We start from the raw sequence: 21,877 nt of genomic DNA, 5'->3' as shown, positions 1-21,877 counted from the left end.
TTTCAGGTACTTCAATACTTGGTGATGTGAACAATAAACAAGTTGTTGTTGTTATTTTCACAGATTATTCAAATAGTAATAAAAAAGTGAGGAGAGGTTAGCTAGTGAATACACAGTGTTCAAAGGAAGGAATCAAAAATCCACATATGATTCATTCACGTTCTGGAGTTATTGTCATTTTTATGTTTGTTTCTCCAACTGCAAATGAGGTATTTCATCAAAAAACATGTTTGCTTTCATCCAAAAACTCAGAAAATTTGAATATAGGTGGAGGGTCGAATAGATCCACTCACTTTGGACCTAAATTTACAAAAAAGCAGGCACTTGAACATCATTGGTTCCAAAAACTTGGACTGCTTTATGTTAATCAACTATCTAAATGTTAAAACTTTGTTTCGAACATGGCTGGATCTCAAGATTCTTATGCTAACCTGTACTTCCTATTAGTCAAGGTATTCGTGGTCTGATTATTCTACGTTAAGTCTAGGATGAAACAAGGTATAATGAAAAGTTCAATATTATATTGGACTATCAATGTGGCACTGGTTGACTCATCCCGCGATGTGGGACATATTTCTGCAAATCTTTGCTATCTACTGATAGGACACTTACACTAGGATACTAAAAATCTAAAATATTGCAAAGCGAAGGTAAAATATGCATCCATTCCCTAAAAAGAAAACAACAATCTATCGGAAAATATGGATGTGTGTGGAATGTGTGATAAATTTAAAACTAGTCATCTGTGGAATAATGAAGACATGCTGAGAAGTTTTTGAAGATATTTGACAATGTTTCGTATTGTATTTCATTAGTTTGGACTTCCCTTGTCTAATATGATATAGATTGATTTGAAATCCCTGAAATAATCTATGAAAATTACAAAGATTAGCTGAAAAAAACAATCATATTGAGCAAAAAAAAATTTTATCAATTATACGGGATGAAAATTAAAAGTTATTAACAAGAAATGAAAATTACAAAAATTGATGAATTAAATGATTCCAAGTCATGTTACTTCACGACGTTTCGATTGTTCGTATCCACAATCGTCTTAGGGTGATAACTGGACTTATTCCTACGAAATCTGACTATTCATAGGTCACTCAAGTGCTTTCACCTATCTCTTCTTCTCTCTCTCCGCTTCATCGCTTGTAGCGGGAGCTGACCGTGTGGCAGGAGTTCCGCTTGATTTTAGGTTTCCATATGTTGCGTATCTCTACGCTAGCTTGACTAAATGCATTCTTGGACAACATATATGCGGCTTCTTTAAATTTTTTCCTAAACCAGGGTTCCTCCTTTGTGGATGATTTCAGCTTGAGGCCACTTGATGTTATGTTGATGAGTCCAGACATGTTCTGCTGTTCCTGATTTGCTGGTTTGTCCTCGCTATGTGTGTTTCTTGTGCTCGGCAATGCGAACTTTCAATGGCCTCTTAGTTTCACCGATGTATGATTCTCCGCACTCGCAGGGTATCCGGTAAATGCAATTCTTGGAATCGCAGTCCGCGTTTGGAGGCCTGGTTTTCGTGAGGCTGCTACGGATAGTGTTCCCAGATCTGAAGCAGGTTCTGATGTTATACTTGGACCTATTCCTTCTTATCTTTCCCGACAATCCTCTGATGTAGGGAAGGACAAGTACAGGTGGTAGCGGCGTCTCTTCCTTGTGAGGCTCTTGCCGTCTTCCAATCAAAGTCTGTCTGACCATCACTTTGGAGTAACCATTCCGTTGAAGATCATTTTTGATGCTGCCTAGTTCCTTTTCGAGACCTTCCTTTGTATTACAGAGCCCGAAAGCACGGTCTACTAGAGTCTTGATTATTCCTCTCTTAGTCGATTAATGGTGGATGAATTCCTGGTTCAGACACTGTCCCGGTTTCCCATTTGTGTGGGTCCTATTCACCAATACGTCTCTAAGAATGGCAATTCATTGCGGACTTCCTTCCCCATTGTGAAAGTGATGGAGGGACTTACGTTGTTGATATGCTTCAGGAAAGTGTCTAGTTCTGCATTCCCATGGTTTCATATTATGAAGGTGTCATCCATGTATCTCAACCAGACTCGGGGCTCCTTGGGGGCTTCTTCAATAGCCAGAATTTTAATTTATATCATAGTGGACAATGGAAGTCCGAACTAATGAAATACTGACAAGAAGTATCTTTGCTGTGGTAATGAATATTACTGGAGGTCTATCCCAATACCATACCGTTATTTCCAACACCTCGACACGTATTTCAATCACCAAGTGATCATCTTCATGATAAAGATTTAACTATTTCTCTTGAAAATGATCACATGGTGATCGGACCACGTGTCGAGGTGTTAAAAAGGGTTTGCTGTTGAGATAGAACTCCAGTAATATTCAAATATATCTGTGTTCAGTTCTACGTGAAAAAACACATCAGTTATTGAATTGAATGGATGTATATCAGAGCTAAAATAATTCCTTGGCTGAGGTAGGATTGTAAGAACATACCGAATTATACATACTGAAACAGTTGTAGTTTTGAGAAGAATTTCAAAACTGATGGTACAATTAAGAAACACCCTCTAGCCTTCATATAAGATTGTCACTTGGTAGTTAAAAGATGTGGTATCTTCATATAAATACAAGCAAGTTATAACTCGCTCAAAAAATGACACAGTGTGTCAAAACAGCTGTTAGCATTAAATGTTAGCGTTGTGTAAATTGTGAAGTGATATTTTCACCCTAGCAATTCAATTTATTTTGTAGTAATATTTAATTACGATAAAAATAATAATAACAATAAAAATAAATTGGCGCTCCGGGGCGACTTCATTGATTCCAGTGGCGCATTTGCTTTTTCAGCTGCAGGAAAACCCGGAAAAACCTGCAGCACCAGATCGTCTGAAGATCAATTCAATTGAAATGAATTTACACTGATATACCTATTACAGTTCAAAGTAGACTTATGGAAAAGGACAGAACTTTTGAAACAATCTAGTAACGTTAACTTCGAAACGTTAGGAAAAATTACTAATATTGCGCGAAAAAGTTTCAATAGGGAGTTTTTCTTACTCACTCATTCTCCACCTCCCCAATCCTCACGTTTATAAAACTGGCTTCTATTCCTCTCCTTGAATATATTCAGTACGCGAGCCCCATTCCCCACTGAATGAAAACGCCTCTCAAACCCATTACTCGTGTTGTGAAGAATGAAGATTTTTTTATTTCTTATTGCCTTTCAATATCAATTTCCAATGAAGTCATCTGTTATTCACGTCAGCCGCTCGTCAGCGAGACACCTTCGAGGAGGAGGCATTCAATTTTAAACATTTAAGCTATGCCTCGGGTGGGGTTTTTTGAATACTAACAATTCCTTCCAAGACAAACACCGGAAGAGTGACTCACTGGTCAGTGACTATACCGAGCTGGCGTATCTCATTGAAGAAACAGTTTTTATTTTATTGCCTATTATTTCATGAGCAGAATGTTCACGAGCCGTTCATACTGCCAACGTTATCTTGAACTTGGGTGTAAAAAACCGAGCGCGAATATGTAAAAAAACGTGAGAGTAAAAGTCACGAAATGAAATATTTCATGGTATTTGCCGTTATCCGACTTCCTTATTGAAGCAGAGAAATATTATTAAACGGTATTTTTTGTTTTAATTTTGAAGGTAAACAGAAACTTATTACAATTTAAGAGTAGAAGCATCTATAGGCAGGATGGTTCAACCTCATTCGAACCCTTGCAAGATCAAAACTATTCAAATCATTATGTTTTTAATTGGTGTTCGTCCTTTCCTACTGCCTTATAAATCTACTATGCAACAAATGAAAGAAGTACAGTGGGTATTCTAATTGAGAAAGGGAACCTAATCGGAACATAACAACTATGATTTGGGGTTGAAAAGTAGACAAGTATAATCTAGCAGAACTTTTCCCTGGACTGAAGTTTTCTTCAACTGATGCGATTTTGAAGTAATTAGGGTTATTCTTTCAAATATCATAACAACAAGGCGTCTGGTATTTTGCGTACTTTTCAACCTGTCTTACAAGAAAGACTACTCGCGTTCAGCCTATTCCCAAAAATGGCAAGAAAAAATCTTCCAAATAACTATAGACCAGTCACTTTGCTATCAGTGAAAGGAAAATAAAGCCATAAACCACCATATTCTTAAAATTTGGAAGGCTTCAACATCTTGAGCAATCATCAATATAGCTTTCGGAAACAAAGATCAACAGGCGACCTTCTATCGTATGTCACTCATATTTGGAATAACGCAATCATGAAACACAGAGAGTCAAGAAGTACTGCACTTGATATTTACAAGACTTTAACCGTGTGTGGCATAAGGGTTTCATGGCCAAACTTCGATACTGTGGCTTGTTGGGTCATTTTTGTGTATGGCTCTCCAGCTTCCTGAAAAAACGAATACTTTTACCATCAACGCTGGTGTTTCCCAGGGATCCATATTGTCTCCAACCCCCTTTTTACTCAACGACTTATTGGAAAAAACCCAGAATCCAATATATTGCATTGCTGATGACAGCACACTTGTCTCGTCATTCCATGTGGATTCCAGGACATCGTCTACGGATGCACAGCTTCACCGGCAGCAAGAGGTTATTGGGGTTTATGATGTGACAGTAAGTAGGTTCAATTCGATGCCAGGCAGAACTCCAGGTTCCAAACATTGCATCATGAAAACGAGAGTTAGGTTAATAACATTTGCAGAGCTGCATAGTTTTGCTGCAGAGCATTGCATTGTGTGAAAGATCTATTTTCATTGTGTCACTCTTCTGTGATTTCATTTACACGAGCACAACATCCATTGTTATAACAATCGGGGTTCCAACGTTTACTATCTGGGAAGTATTTACACAGATAAAACGTGGATTGCGGACGTAAAGAATCTTCTTCTCTTATCTTTTTAACGGGACAAGATATGAAGATCGAACAAAATTCAGACGAAAGCTATCATTTTTATTTCAATGAGAGAGATAATAGTGTTACATCACTCATTTCCACCTACAAGCTTCTATTTTCAAATAGAAATTGAGGTATTGTTATAACTCATTTGGTAAGTATTGTAATTCCTTATTTAAAACTTCTTTTCGTTTGGAAATCGGATAAGTCGTTATTGAGTAATTGGAAGTTTTAAATTAGATTCAAGAATCTGTAGATGATAAATATGATAATTTCATAGAAAAAATTGTTGAAAACCCTCTCCAGTTCATTCCAATTCATGTTCAAAATGTTCAATTCACTTTCTACCAACAATGAAGTCTTTTTATAAGTTACCAAAAATCACTATATTATGAAATGTTTTTGGTATAATTTCGTTACAGTTGTGTATGGCACACTTCTGATTTCACCTCAAGAGGTGTCATATCAGGTGATCTGGTGGACTCTTCTGAGAGACTACGTCAGCCTATCTACCGGTTTGAATAATTCACGAACTCAAATGAGTTTTCAACTGATGTTACATATCAGCAAGATGAGATACATATTTATTATAATAGGCTGATTCGCAAGTGGCTAGATGACCATTATGGAAACCGGCGGATAGGCATACCAATGCCTATCCACCGCTAGACTACCTGATAGATTCGATAATTTTTTAGGAATTCGTGAACTCTAAAGTATTCGTCAAACAACCTCAGTCAGAGATCATGGTTGGAATACGAGTTGCTCTGAACGCAATATCTCAGAAACATTCCATAATGTTAGAAACAAATTTGTAAACAAACTTCAATATTGTCATAAATGAATAGTGAACATTTCATATTCAATATTAATTGAAATGAACTGGCGTGAGTTCTGAATACATGTTTTTTGAAATGATATTCATGGTTCATTTGCAGAAACTGGTAAACAAATATAAAACTGACAATTACTCAGGAAGGAAAATCGGTTTGATAGAGAACTCAAAAACCAATAGTGAATTAATGATAAAAATGGCAGGAGTGATATTTTTCATTACATACAGTTTTCATAGTAATTCTAGAAATCAAGAAGTATCATCAAACAGATTCATGTGTTTGGAGGTGGTTGACAATATTTCATCGTGAATCTCATCAGTTCGGACTTCCATTATCTGATATGATGATGAAATGATTTGAAATAGATTCAAATCGATTCGTATCCTTGGTGAAAAAAACAAAAATATTGTTTTTTTTTTATCAAACTCCAGTTTATCAAATTTACAATTGAAGTATGAAGATTTAAGGCGAAATAAATCTTTGAGGTTGAGTATTTCAATGCTATCAATTTTTTTTTGTTGAATTATGATTTTGTCAGATGCAGAGGACAGACAATAACTCGGACAATAATGAACTTTCTGAAGTGAATGTGCACACATCTACAATTATAAACACCGCACAGATATTTGAAGATTTGGAATCAGTGCAACAAATATAAAGTTAGTAAAGTTATCGACTAGAAGGCGTGTTTCATACAACCTTGGAAAAGAACTTAGAAGGCCAAATGTCGCAGAAGAAAACGTTCTTTCACAAACTCAACCTTTATTTTTGTATTCTTCAAACGAATTGTTCATAAATAGTGCAGGAAGGAGAGCAAATATATTTTTAGGTCGTTAGTGGTTGAATGAATATAAATTACAATTTTGGCAAAATGTGGCCAATTCGGTTGAGATATTGTATTCAAGTATTTTCGAAATGTCTACTATCTATACATTGCTATTAATTTTCGAATTATTAGTTCACGATTTCCACAACATCATACAAATTTTTTTATTGCAAAAATAATTTAAATATGTTCGTTTTCTGGTACTTCGCTCTCATTTAATGCTGAAGGTAGGGTTCATTCACCAGTTTGTAATATTTCAAGTGATGCCATTATTCTGACTATTGCCTGAAATGTGTCGTAAAAATTGCCCAGTTTCCTTTTTGTGGATGAATTTTACTGTTAAGATAGCAGCATTGAACCTAATTAAGATAAGTTGAATCAAATAATTTGAAAATACTCCTTGAAATGAAATTTCAAACTATTTGTAAGATGAACTTTTTTCAGAAGTTTTCAAGAAATTTAGAAAATATTTCTGTTCACCATATCCTAACTTGGAATTTGGTAGCCTCCTATAAGTTATTATGTCATTTGAATTGGATTTGAAGGATCTTTGATTACTGTAATAATAATAATAATAATAATTATATCTACTAATTGATTTTATTGCCAGAAAATCATAAACATTTACATATAAATACATTTACATATGATGAAGTGAAAAAGAAAAAAAAACAAAATATACATGTCTGACAAAAGGCAGAGTTCGTGCTTTTTCATTTGAGAAGCAGCGCTCTTCCACTCAACCTACAAATCAAATTTTCAATTTGATAAGCACATCTTAAAATTTCTACTTCAGGTTGAAAAGCTGGTATAGAAATAAATCCCTAGATAGTTAAATAATTAAAAAAGAAGAAAAAACAAATGCTAAGATTGAAAATAAATAAATTTTCCTAATAGAAATATTTAAGTTTTATGAGGCACCTGCAAATACGTTTAGACACAGAAAGGTAATAATAATTATATCAGCATAGTTATGAATCATTTAAAAAAATTTGAGGTTTCAACCATCAGCTAGAATTTGTTTCATTTTTTTTAAAGAATGAATTCACATATGTTTCATTTCAATGGGGATACAGTTGTGAAGCATGACTATATTATACGAAAATGTTTATTTGAACAACGATGTTTCATGTTTCAGGTTTGAAATATTATTTCCATAACGTACATTGATATTGTGCTGGTCATGTCTGAATTACACCTTATTTTACAATAATGAAGGTTTCTTCATTGTGAGGATTTTATGATAAAGTCTGCAGCAATGTCAAATCCTGCGTTTATCCATTAGTAGCCAACCAAGTTCAGAAAGATGAGTTGGCACATGTTCTCGTCTTCGTAACCCACATATTAAACGCACACTTGTTTTGAGTAAATTGAATACCTCGACTGTCAAAACTGAGAATAGAAGGACCGTAAATACAGTCAGCAAAATTCAGTTTTGAAAAGACTAGAGACTCGCATAAGTTGATTTTGCTCCTTTTGGTTAGTACATTTCTATTGGTGTATAGATCAACTTCAAACTGCAAAAGTTTAGAGATGTGTTTAATAAATCTCATATCTGTGTATAAAATCACCCCAAGACTTTTCTCCGAATCGCTGAACAGTAGTGGGTTTCCATTAATTTGCAGCAAGATTTGACCCGAGATCCGAGTTCGTAACGCTTTTTTACAAATAGCATGGTCCCAGATTTTAGAGGGTTGATGCCAAGACAATATTTTTTTGAAATATCCTGTAATCTCTGGAGGTCCTCCCACATGCATATTGCGTATCAGTTTCAGAAAATTCCGGGAATAATTGGGTGTCATCAGCGTAAAACTGACTTTTAAAATATGAAACTGTGACGTATAGACCATGAAAAGTAGCGGCCCCAGTATAGATTCTTGTGGAACTCCTGTATTGACTGGAGTTGGTAGTGAAGTCTATAATGACAATGATCTAAGTATTTTCACTAGTAAGATTGCCTGTGTAGAAATTGATTTTGTTCTTTTTTGGTGGATGTTACGTGATTTCTCGTGAATTTCTCGAACTTCCTTATAAAATATTTCGTGGAGTAATTTATTATAAAGCCTGAAAAGGCTCGTCACTGCAGACATGCAGACACTGCAGACACTTCAATTAATTTGATGAAAAAACATTGAAACAGTCCTAACAGAAAGTGCTAGGTATATGGAAGTATTCCAAGGAGGTACGACATAAAAGTGACATCAATTATACCGAATGTTCATCAATTGGATGTTCAGTCAGTTCAGTGATTTGAATCACTCGAAATAGCTACTGTGCTAGCGAAAGATGTGATATATTTTTCAAATAAACTTTGTGAAGATCAAATCGTGAGGTGGGGGTTTTGAAAAAAAATTAATCATCAATTGTTCATCATATGTTTTTTTTGGAAGATTATTATAAACAAAAATTCATAATGCACCTGAAAATTTTACGGAAACAAATCCAATATCATTGAACCATTTACCAAAACAATTGAAAATTCTTCAGAATAAAATGATGAAATCAAATTATCGGGAAACAACTATATCAAATTTTACAATTCAAAAAAATCTAATTGTAATACAAACTCAAATCTTGCACCTTCATATATATGACAAAAACAAACTGAAACAATTAAATTCAATTATCAGATTAAATATTGATTAACAGAACCATTCAAAAATCAATTAATTAGAGTGGTTTCAAATTATACAATTACCAGTAAGATATTTCAGATAACTAATTGAAAAATAAACATATTTCTCTTAAATGGTGATTCAATACTTTATAATACATTGAATCTTATCGATATTATCATTAAGAACTACAGAACTCACCAAAAATATTGTGGAAACAAAGTCCTATAACTCAAACATCACTAACCGAAATAGTTTAATATACAATAAAAAAATTCACATCACGTTCACGTGTGGCCGCATAGAAAATGAAAAATACAATTCACTAACACGCAGACTAACATAAACTGACTGACGTTTCTTCACTACATCGCTTTCAATGAAACGCGGAGTACCCCCACCAGAAGTCGTTCTGCTTGGAGTACTTATCGTGGCTGATGGTACTAATTGTTACGTCAAAGGATAAATGATAGTCCGGACGATTAGTCTGGTATAACCGCGCAATTTGAGGAAATGGGCTGGAGAGTTCAACGATGGATAAGCGAGTAACGTACCTAAGCTTAATGCATTTATAGGGTGGTCATACATACAAGTTTTCTCATCAGTGAAAATATATTTTATTTGAATGTTCATCACAACGAGATTACAATTATCTAAATAATTGAAAAGGAGCTTCAATAATCACCAATAGAATGGTATAATAAGTATAGAACCTGCAAAGCGATCATGAGTTCAGATCACCTCCTTTGGATGGTTTGCAACTACGAGAGAGCAAAAGTAGGAGTATTTTTTAAGCGACTCAAGCTGGTGAACCTGGCTGTGGAAGCACTGGGTGTAACAGAAGGCTTATGAGTAGATTGAAGAGATACAAACACGTCGGGGCCCTTGGTTTTTTGAAACACCTGCCCAATTTTGCTCTTTTTCTAACGACAAATTCATATTTTGAAATAACAGAACGATAAAAGCACAAACAATACTTTCAGTACCTGAATCCAAAAACATTTTCAACCAATGAAATTCTATTGAATCATTGTTAAGATATTTCAATATATTAAAATATGTATTCAGAATCCAGTCCATTCGTTTCACTGGTTTTGAAGAATTTTCAAAATCAAGAGAGAAATAAAACCATGTATATTGCGCATAAAATTGAAGTTTACAGTATTGTTCCCTCAGAGTAGGAAGAGTATACACTAAAGGACGAAAAACCTCCCCTGAGGTACTTCTAGTGTTACTTGTGTCGGTGAAAAAAATTCGACATCAAACTCAACATATTGTGTTTTTTGTGATTTGGAGGTCCCACAAGGTACAGTTTTTTCCCACACCACTTCTCGATATACATTGCAGACTGGCTCTACTGGCGAAATCAACTAGCCAAGCGCAAGTTACTAAATACTTGCAACAGCAAGCGGACATAATAGAGGAATGGCCAATCTTTGGGAAATCAGTATAAACCCTGACAAAAGTCAGGCGATACTGCTCACCCGGAAACGTCATCTTCAACGGACAAGAGTTTGCATGGACCAACGAAGCGAAATACCTGGGAGTCACCCTAGACAGGAGGTCTCACATATGGCAGGGACTAGAGCTGGTGAGAGCCGCTCGATAAAACCTATATACCCGATTATAGGCCGCAGAAGTAACATACGTCTCCATGTGAAACTGCTTCCCATCGGACTGTATGCCTCCACTGCCTGGGGCCAGTGCGCAGCGACATACAGACGCGATATCCAGACGTTCATGAACGCTTGCTTACGAGCTGCTGTAAACGCTCTAAGATATATACCTTACAGATTAATTTACCGATACCTGGACCTCAACATCCACTATGTAGACGCATACATGTGAGAGCACACTGAAAATGTATTCGAAAGAATACGAACACACGCCAGTCCAGCGCACCGTGGCCTACATGAAGCGCTCAACAGCCCAGATTTCGCGAAAGGGAGGCCCACGAAGCAGAACCAACGACCACCTTTGGAAGTCGCTGTCAGGCGGCTCCAGTAAGCATAAAAATTCATATACGGATTACTAATACAAACTTTCTTACAGATACGAGAGTGAAAGCACCTAAAGGCTGACTATCGACCGCAGGAGGCCAGATGTGAATTTTGCTGAAGTGCCCATTTACAGGTTGAACTCCACTTAGGTATGAGTGGGGGTTTATGGACGGGATTTTAGCTTCTGCATACAATAACCATTTGGGCAAGATTCTTTCTCAGGGCACTCAATCCGGGGGGGCATGGGGAGAGCATTGTAGTTTCTGCGTTGGGAACACCGGGAATAACAACTCAAGCACCAACTCGAGCACGTCGCATTTGATAATGTCTACCGCAGTAGTAGACGAAACGTCAGACATACCACTGCGAAAAACCTGTGAAATTGCTTTGACATAAACATTACATGGAAATACGCTTCGCCACACATTATAGTCATAAGTGAACCGATTATTTCCCTCATACTTTCTTTCTGACAAATAATTTTGAAAGTAGGCATACGTAGGATATTACTAATTTTGCCTTGTAAACTAAGATTCGTTTTTTTGTGTATCATCCAATTTTTCAAATATTCGTAATTTTGGCACAGAAAATTCAAGTTTTGATTCATTTTTCCACTCTTCAAAATCCAAAATTGAACAACAAAATTATAATTTGCCCGATGTATACATCGGGCAATGTATTTTAATTTTATTTTCCACTTGGTGGTTGTTGTATCAAACTCATTCTTTGACTTAGTGTCCAATTTGTTGATTGGAAAAGAATTGAAAATTAATATTCCTTCAAAACTTCAGAAAATGTCTCCTTTTTCCATTTTCCATAACATTATAAAAGTTAAACATGGTACTAACCATCGAGCTTGTATAACTGACTATATGATATTTGCAAGTCAAACCTAACAAAGTAGGTACGAATATTTTTCTTGTTAAATGTATTTTTTTATTACATTGAATTTTGATACTTTTTGAATTTTTGTATCATTTTTTATCGAAACTGATCATTACATAATATAAAAATCCAACCTGTAGGATAAGTTGTCGGAGTAAAATTAAAACAGCGATATCAAAATCATATTTATTAAATATTTAATTATCTTTCAAAATATTCTTCCAAATAATAAAACTGAATAACTGACAATGATTGATAGCCACTATTAAAAATACTGATTTTTGCACTCATCTCATCAGCGAACCAAATAGCTGCCAAATATTAATTGGTGTGTTGGAATTCTGAATGGTTCACCGGAATTTTGATTTCAGTTATGTTACGAAATATACTTGACAAATTAGCAGACCATAAAGTATTTAAATAATTCAAATTTTCGAAAATAGTGTTACCATTATTTTGAAACTCGTTCGTAGTTCGTAGAAAATTTTAGATGAAGAGAACTTTATAGTTAAGAGATTCTCTTCGTTACATAATAAATACACTATCAGTATTATTTTTGAGCGATATCAGAAAATTTCGTTATAGTCCGGGAGTCAGTGACCAATTCATCCCCACTGTGCCATGTACGCGGGGAAAACCATTGCCATATCTATCTACAGGCATACGTTTACCACGCTTCATAACACAGTTGGGTGAAGCATTCCTGAAATTATCGGCTGGGAACTGATGATAAGTAAAAATATATCACAGTCTCCGAGCCTTCAATAGAGATTCAGGAAAATGACCAATATTTTTATATAGACGTATTTCACAACTCACTCTTCATTAAACTCGCAAGCTTATGATGCATATTCATAGCTGTTGGTATGTACGTGATGAATATAAATACTATTAGGCAATCATTGAAATTCATTATCTCAATCCGAACTATTTTCCAATTGTTCTTCAATTAGTGTTACATTGTAATCTCAAATGGCAATAGAACCAAACGAGAAGGCCAATAGTCAAATGAATGAATGATTTTTTTCCTTCCTGTGTTATTGGGAAAGGAAATCAACTCAAAATATTTAGGTACTATGATAGTTCTTTGAAAAATTATGTCTCAGAGTTTTCGGTTTGAACATATTTTACTGATGACGAGTTTTTTATTCCTGTCTGAAATCCAGAGTTCAGTATGAACCTATTCTATGAACTATTATATTATATTATAAGTACATTTATTATTTAAAAAACAAAAAGCGATTTCATGCAACCCAATATTCATGAAGTAAGTAGTTATTCAGATGAGTTGTTGATCCTGTAATCACTTGAATATGATATGAAGTTCACATATTCCTATTCATTTATTTCCTTCTTCAGAAGATATTCTGTTTATGTGATAAAAATTCATAACCTATTCGAGTAAAAGATAATCACATATAGTATGAATAGTCTCTGAACTGTTCAATAAACGCATACCTGTTGTAATTCCTGTATTCTTTTTTCAAGTGACTTTTAACGGCAAACCTAGGCTCAGCATAATATGGAAGCACGCTCATTAGCCTTGAAAAATCCCACCTTCCAATATTGTATTTTGGGCAGACTTACCGATGGAAATGAAATGTAGCACTGTTATAGAATTAATAATGTGAACTTTTAACAGCCAGTCCAATGCTTAAATACTTTAACATGAGTATCCAACATCAATGTGATTTTCGCGGATTGATAACAGGTGACCTGTTTTCATGTAACTCTTCTCTGAAATAAACATTACTTTCAATTTTATTCGTTGTTCCAATATATTGTGCGTGGATAAAATCACTTGGTGTTTTAGACGATTGTCTTTCATGATGGTAGCTTGGGCAATCACAAATAAAATGCTGCACATGTGCTGCACATACCACACTTTGAAACAAATAATATCATGAACAAATACTGAACCTTCCCTTCCGCGTAACTGATTCATGCGACAAAAATTCTCCAAATATGGTTATTTTCAGGAGACATCCTTTTTTAGAAACATCAAATATGTAAAGTCTACCCACTTGAAAGTTGTTCCAGAAGCTGAACATCATCAATTCTAGTTTCTCCATCCTTGGTCGGTAGCCGGTCGGTTAGACGGGGGTGTTTTGTTCACTCCCTCAATCGACCGCCGTATTGGTCGGTTGTTCAAGTCACAGGCTGAACGATTGATTTTCACCCACTATCATCTAACCCGTGTTAGTAATCACACGTTGAAAAATAAGACCTAGTTAGTCCTTAGTTTGCACTAGTTTTAATTTCTGAAGGTTATCGTTCGTCGGGGTGCGGCAGCTGGTTAACGGAAAAACATATTTTAAACACATGAAGTAATCTCTATATGAGCCTGTTTTTTCAGGGCAACATCATTGACTGCTGAGGTATTCATAGGAGAATCTACCCGATTTCAACTTGAGGTTAGGTTCAATTCCAGGACTTTTCAATCGAGAGTGGGTGCACTACCATTTGCACAAATTCACCACTGCAAAACTTGTTGCTTGCGCGTGGGTACTTTGAGTTGATTGGTCAATAAGAAATGTCTTCATCCCTGCCTTCATCTATTGTACATACCTAAGTGCTTTGATTTTACAATAGTCTCCTCGTAGGACCTGTCGACAATTGGGGTTAAAAACAGTTTCGTTTTGAAAATACCGTTAGTTTCATTCATTCAAACTTTGCTCAACACTGCAGAGAATGTAATTTCATCATAATTAATAAACAAGGACGATATCAAAAGGAACCTAACCAGATGTGACCTGAAATATCCCAATAAGAGTACATATTAGTATTATCTTTGAAACTAGTAGATAATGTTTCATGTTGAATTTTACTAGTTCGGACCCTAATTGTCTAATATTATATAGTATGATTTTAAATCTCTGAAAGAATAAATGAAAATGAATTGATATATTATGGAATAAAATTAAAAAATCAAAATGAATTACTGAAAATAGCAATTATAGATATTAAGCAATGAAACGTCACATAAAATTACAATTAAATAAAAATAAGCGAAAAAATGAAAAGTGAACAATTGAAAAAACATGAAAAAATTAAAAAAGATCTCAAATCAAGTTTCTTCGCGACGTTTCAATTGATAGTACCCATCTACAATGGTCTAAGGGTGAGTATATCATATTAGACAATGGAAGTCTGATCTAGTAAAATTGGTAGTATCTGATAGGTGAAACGATTAAATTCATCAACTGACCTTCTATGAATGTTTTCAACAATCACCTACTCCGTCTTCTGGGTACTATTTCTAAACAGATTTTCATTGCTTTATCACACAATTGAAGTGTTGCCATTTCAGATTTTAAGTTTGAGTCAATGAGGCGAATATGATGAGATTACTGAGGTTAGCGGATATGCCATTTTGTTGATTCAACATTTTTCAAAATATTTGTACATTTTCAAAATGTTCAAAATGTAAATTCCAAATTTGGCACACGGTATATTCAGGACTAATAATTCAGGAATGAATTCATAACGGTTAGAAACTGCAATGAACTAATAAATGATTCACGATTTACTTCACACAAAAAAATATTTCAACATACGTCTTCAATACCAAAATGATTGGGTTTGACACAAGTTTTAATGTTAATATTAAATCGAAATTCATTAGTAGTTTGCACGAATTGTAGACGATTCGAAGAAGTCGTCTAGTCTCTAGTCGTGAATCTAATCTAAATAAAGAATCGGAAATAACAGCAAATATGTCATTTAACGAGCTACTGACCAGTGCGGTTGTTCATCATCTGCGTTGACATAAATAGTTGTTTGATTAATGAATTTCTCCGATACGCAATCAAAGCATGAAAAAAATTGCTCACTCATTAGCATTTTTAATGGCTTAGATTATTAGTGAACAGGTTACATTTATTAGTGCAGTGGTGTAGGTGTGGAGCTTCATCTGATTAGGACAAATAAAGCGTCTAGTTTCGAAATCAAATAAATAACAAAATTGTTGATTTTCAGCTAATGTCATTTTCTATTGGTATTTATTTATTTATTAGGCACTGTGAGTGTAAAAGTTGGTTACGAATCCAAATACGACGGGTTACAAAAGTAGAAATATAGAAAGTCAAAAATTGAACATAAATTTTTTTGAAATAATTAAAATTTTGATAAGAGTTTTTTCTATTCGTTGGTTATAGTTTCTTTATTATTCTCTCGTTAGTGAGTATTCCATATTCATATATTGAAAAAACTCTTGTAATCTATTTTAGATTTGTTCTGGCGAATTTAATAAATTTACCGAAAGTTCGACAGTTTCTTTGTAACAACCCTAACAATCCGAATGCAACCTCACAAAATAAATCGACTATAAAAAAATCAAGTCCCTCCCAAAGTACTTCGCCAAAGAGTATATTTTTACACCAACTATCCCTATATTCCTCCCAATATTATAAATGCGAATGTAAGTTTTTTGTTACGGTTTCACACGAAAATTTACATTTACAAATTTACATCTGATACCTCCAAGAACAAAATTTGTACACATGTTCTTGGAGGTATTACAAGTAATATAGGATTATTTTCATTAAAAAAATATTTTTTATGTAAGATGAAAAAATTGTTTGTCAAAAAAATCTCAAAATCTAGCTACTTTAACGTCCAACCCTTAGTACCGTAATATCGTCGCACTGTATTGTTCACAGTCACGATAATATCCAATTCAATCTAATCCAATTGACTATAGTTTCAGCTGTTTGGAATTTTTCTATATTTATTGTTATTTTTTTCTGTCACCCGCGAGCGAAGACCCGGGTAAAAGATAGTATAGATATAAATACCTTTGTTGGCAGTTCAACAAAGTAATCAAACTGAGCTAAATGTTGTTATTTACCATTGATATGATAATTACTAGCCTGAAAGCGTGGATGAAAGTGACGAACATAACGTGATTTTACAATAATCATGATACCGTTCTGCTTACTTTGATCTCATGGTCTTGCTTCAAAATTACGTGAATCATTTGCCTGCATCGCAAAATTACGTTAGGTGGATTCGTTTCAAAACCTTAGTATTTGTTATTTATCCATTAGGTATACTCTACCTAGAAAATAAACATAAGCTTGAATAAAGAACTGTACCACAGAACACCCTATCTATACAGAAGCGCAACTTGAACGGCGGCACTTTGATCTTTTGGGGTCAATTTTTCGTTACCTTGATTTGAAGCTTTTCTTGTATATTGTCATTTCTAGGCGGTAAATTCAAACTGTCGGTTGATATACATTTCAAGTGATACACCTTTGTGAACTTTCTAATCTTATCATTTCTGCTTCTGAAGTGAAATTTGGACAGTTTCAATTTAATTTGAAGATACAGCCCTAGGAAGGTCTAAATATTCCAGAACATAAAGTTCTTTTACCAAATTGGTCTTGAGGCTTCTTTGTTGATTAGCAGTCTACATTCATTATTCTTTAGTAAATAAACTCTTTTTGCACGTTTATTAACAGTACGTGAAGTAGATATGAACAACAATCACCTCTTATTTTGGTATGAGTGGAAAATACCACTGAAGTGATGTAGGCCTACCTATTTTAATGTTCAGATTTTTTATCAACTTATTTTTGCAGGAACGAACGTTTTCAACTACTCTGTTCATACTTTATCTGATATTAATGAAATTTATCAGCACAAAAACACCAGAACCTCAAAAAACAACTTTATTGTACCAAATATATATATATATATATATATATATATATATATATATATATATATATATATATATATATATATATATATATATATATATATATATTCTCAAACGACCGCAACAATTTTGTTACTTTATTCAGCAAACATATTGTAGAGCAACACAACAGAAATTGTTCAAAAAGAAAATGTTTGAAATAGATATTTTATCAGTTCTTATAATAATACATGCATGCATTTTTACATAAGCTTAACACTATATTGATCACAGATGATTTAATATAACAAATTTTCTGTTTTTTTTCATTTTTGAGCCAATAGGGATTCTTTTCCCGAATTCCCTATTCGCATATTTGAGGGAATAGAATATCCTCATCCTAATAAACAAGGTAATTATATATTTCTTTGGAAAATTTGGGCACTCGTGCTGAAAATCAACATTTTTCATTTTATCATAGTAAATATGGGATATTCTATTCCCCTTACAAACTTCATCAAACATGTTGACAAAAATCTTTTCCAAATTATATATATACTCAATGAATTTTTCATTCGGTCTTCTTAGACCTCCATATAAACTCTTATTGTTGTCATAGGCCTTCAAATGTGTAAATAATTTTGCCATATCAAAATCTTCCGAATCTTTGGAAAATTTTATACATATCTGACAGCTGTGAACATTTAATGCTTTCTTTATTATATAACCGCAAACATATGTGAATGAATTTTGTACTGGCAATTTTTCATTTTTATAGCTATAATCCCCCACTGCAAGAGCACCTTCTGTGGATTGTTCTACATTATCTACAATGCGGGTATTGATATCTAATTGTTTTAAATCAGTAAGCAGGACATCGAAATCGTCAATACAATTTGCATTACCACTATTGAAGTAACTTTGGCAGAAAAGTTTTTTGAAAGCTCGTATGAATTGAACCGGTGTTGGGTTAATACAGTTGCCACCTTGCTGACGAATACTTCCAAAAAAGTTTTCCAGAGAATCTTGGTTCACACGTCTGGTTTTCAAATATTTAAACCCATCACCCTTCAGTATTTCCCATAATTGCTTCATACCATTAATTGTTATCAACCAGCAAGTTATGAATTTAACATTTGAATTTATTTCTTTCCCCTCTTGATTGAATACTTTCAGTTTTTTCAAGAACATGATCATATCCTCCAAAAATTCATTTTGGTATTTATCACCCTCAAATACATTATTGAATCTATTTGGAGAATTCTTCACCGATGCATTCAATATATCAAACAAATTATTAATTTTTTCAATGAATTCAGCAGTATATATTGCATTGGGAGATAGCCCACCTAGACTCACGTAAGTGTTCGTACCACTGGCAACTGTGTTACTGATTATTTGTGTTGCTTATTTAACTTTCATCTTCTCGAAGTTTGTAGGACTGATATGAGAGTTCGTGAGTTTAGGAGCACACCTAAAGGCCAATTTTTTGTCTTGTTCGTAAAAATACTTTATATGTGACCAAGAAGTTCTGTTTCCATCAAATTCGATGATATTTTTCAAGAGATTATTTCGAGTTGCTTTGAGTACATGAGGTGTATCAAATAAATATAAAATTTGTTTATCTCCTACCATAAATACTGGATTATCTGGTGTGACTCCAAGTTTTTTGACAATTTTATGAAATTTGAACCCATATCACTTACAAACGCACCAATAATGAAACCTATATTTGTTAACTTTGGTATGCATTCCTCTATAATTAATTTCAAGTCATCTGCCCTTAGAGTTTCATTAACGAGAAAATATGCCAAAGGTTGCTTCCAATTGAAGTAAAGTCCTCGTATCATAATAACAGTAGCATGATTTGCTGTTATGAATTCTTTGCTACCATTACCGTAATCTTGTAGCCCTACAATCTCATCACTTCCTGTGTTATAAAATAAATTGGATTTCAATGCCATTTCATCTACACACAAAAAACAATGTTTATCCTGATCCAACATGATAGTGATTTTTTTCTCCAATGTTTTGAAAAGAGTTTCATTTTGTAATCCTGGCCTACAGACAACTTTCTGTGTGATATATTGCAATGAACGTTTACATAGTAAATGTAAAATTTTTGTAAAAAAATTGTATGCTCTTGGACCCAGGAAATAAAGTGTGAAGGCAAACTGTGAAGGCAAACTTGCCTTCGTTGACTCCAGCCTAGCCTGTATTTTCACAATATCAACAAGATTTTGAGACAGAAATTGGTCAAAAATTTTGTCAAAATCATCAAGAGAGAACTTTTTCTTTGTATCCAAAGCTTCTCTGGCAGCATTTTTCTTCTTCATGTTCTTCAATGTCTGTCTGAGTTTCTGCTTCCGTGGAGTCTGTGAACTCAAAGAAGCTGGAGTTTGAGTCATTGCAGAAGGGGACATCATGCAGCTAGGAGTTTCCTCTGGCTCATCAACTTTTATAAGTAGATTCTCTGCAAAAAACATCCTATGAATGAATTGTAAATTTTTACAATTTTCGTGAATCGCAATAAACGACCCTTTGATATCGCATTTTTACCTGACATATTTGAGCATGGTGATTCTTCCATCTCAAAGGTTCCACAGCCTACGGATAGTTGCCCTGATGTGGATGGTTGATTCAAATACGAAGTTGGTGGAACTATTTGAATGTCTGAAAATCAAAGTTATTTTCAAATGATAGGTATGGAAAACAGTTACTATTTTGGTCTAATTTATAAAAACGTCTCCCATTCAGTGCCCTCCAGTTGAATATTGATCAATTTTGCTAAGGGAATTTTTGCGTTCGAACAGATATGCTGGTATGATTTCATGTGACGATCAATCTTCAATCCCAAGTATTAGACAAACTTTGCAATTTCTATATCTATTAAACAACAATATTTGCAAGTTCAGTACTAAAGACTCGTAATCTAACAGCTGAAATCAGTCTATTATTACAGATTGACAAAACCAGTTTTCTGATTTTTTATGTAATAATTTCGTGAAAGAGATTTGAATGTATGAAGTTCTTACCTGATAAAATATTAACTTTCACAGGCTTAACAGCTTCTTCTTCTAGAACACCAGCTTTTCGTTTGAAGTTATGGCCAAAAACTGTTGGGACTGTTCGAGGAATCAAATATTTCTTCAATTGGGATTTATTCAAAAACATGTTACTTTCAAAATGAAGTTCACACAAACGATAATGGCCATAAAGAGCTTCTGATGATTTGCCCAATAAATCTTCTCGATTGCAAGCTCTCAACCAATCTTTGGCTCTAAAAATGGTTTATTCATAAGTATTCAGGTGAAACGTTATTCAAAAATGCATTCATCCATGCGATAATAAACCATACCTTTCAATATCTTTAGGAAATCTAAAGAGAGACCTCGTCCTATTCCTTGATTTAGAGTCGCATCCTCGATAGGCACAAACACTTCCACCTCGGTAGCTAGCCATCTTTAGTTGTTAATAGTTGAGTGTATTATTGTTACTGTTCTAAGACCTAACCTCACTTACACAAATGACTGATGTGAGGTTGACAATATACAAGCCAAGCTTGCGATTTAGCGGAAACGCTTCAGATGTGCTTCTGTATAGATAGGGTGTTCTGTGACTGTACGTCACAATCAACTTTGTTAGTTTGGAACATTGGAGAAAGGTTTTGTATTGTATTCTGTTGATATAGCTCGCGTTGTCGAAATTGTCAAAATTATTTTCAGTCACACTTGAACTTTAGCGATCTGAATACTAGAGATATACAGTGTGTAACAACGAAAACTTAACAGAGCCGTTTTTGAATATATATATATATATATATATATATATATATATATATATATATATATATATATATATATATATATATATATATATATATATATATATATATATATATATTACGAAAAGTATTTGAAGCTGTATATCTTCTATTAATTATATCTGCGAGCGCTTTCGACAGCTGGTCGTCCTGTCGTCTTCTAGGCACTCCTCAAACAGTTTGAGGAGTGCCTAGAAGATGAATATTCCCTGGAGGCGCTCCTGGCGACACTTTGATACATTCTAATAATATTCCTGGGACATTTTCTTGGAATATCTTGAAATATGCTCAGAATATGTAAGGTATATTCTATTAAGAATATTCCAGCACTAGAACCCGAAGAATATTCATGAAA

The 21,877-nt window shown here is 34.1% G+C and overlaps 2 protein-coding genes across 3 annotated transcripts in view; both read right to left on the bottom strand.

Annotated features, from left to right (window-relative positions):
* The window catches only part of LOC111518191 (uncharacterized), a 151,754-nt gene extending 142,230 nt beyond the window's left edge, over nt 1-9,524 (bottom strand). The window contains exon 1 of one of the 2 annotated variants that reach the window (XM_074183218.1): nt 9,372-9,524. The gene's annotated coding sequence lies outside the window, so the exon portion shown is untranslated. The remainder of the gene's footprint in view (nt 1-9,371) is intronic. The other variant, XM_074183219.1, reaches the window with a different exon arrangement.
* A 7,575-nt stretch (nt 9,525-17,099) lies between these two features.
* On the bottom strand, nt 17,100-21,224 carry LOC141485818 (uncharacterized). The gene is made up of 5 exons (XM_074183362.1): nt 21,058-21,224; nt 20,735-20,979; nt 20,259-20,372; nt 19,892-20,172; nt 17,100-17,114 (listed from the first exon to the last, which is right to left on the bottom strand). Exons 1-5 carry the CDS (start codon nt 21,159-21,161, stop codon nt 17,100-17,102), a joined length of 759 nt encoding a protein of 252 aa, XP_074039463.1. The 5' UTR covers nt 21,162-21,224.
* Nucleotides 21,225-21,877: the final 653 nt, after the last annotated feature.

Source organism: Leptinotarsa decemlineata, unplaced genomic scaffold (assembly GCF_025532065.1).
Source record: "Leptinotarsa decemlineata unplaced genomic scaffold, Ldec_3_MD MMD2_tig00026336_RagTag_RagTag, whole genome shotgun sequence".
In the NCBI taxonomy this organism is placed as follows: Eukaryota; Metazoa; Arthropoda; class Insecta; order Coleoptera; family Chrysomelidae; genus Leptinotarsa; species Leptinotarsa decemlineata.
Note: the sequence above shows the minus strand (reverse complement) of the source record. Positions and strands in the feature narration are given on the sequence as shown.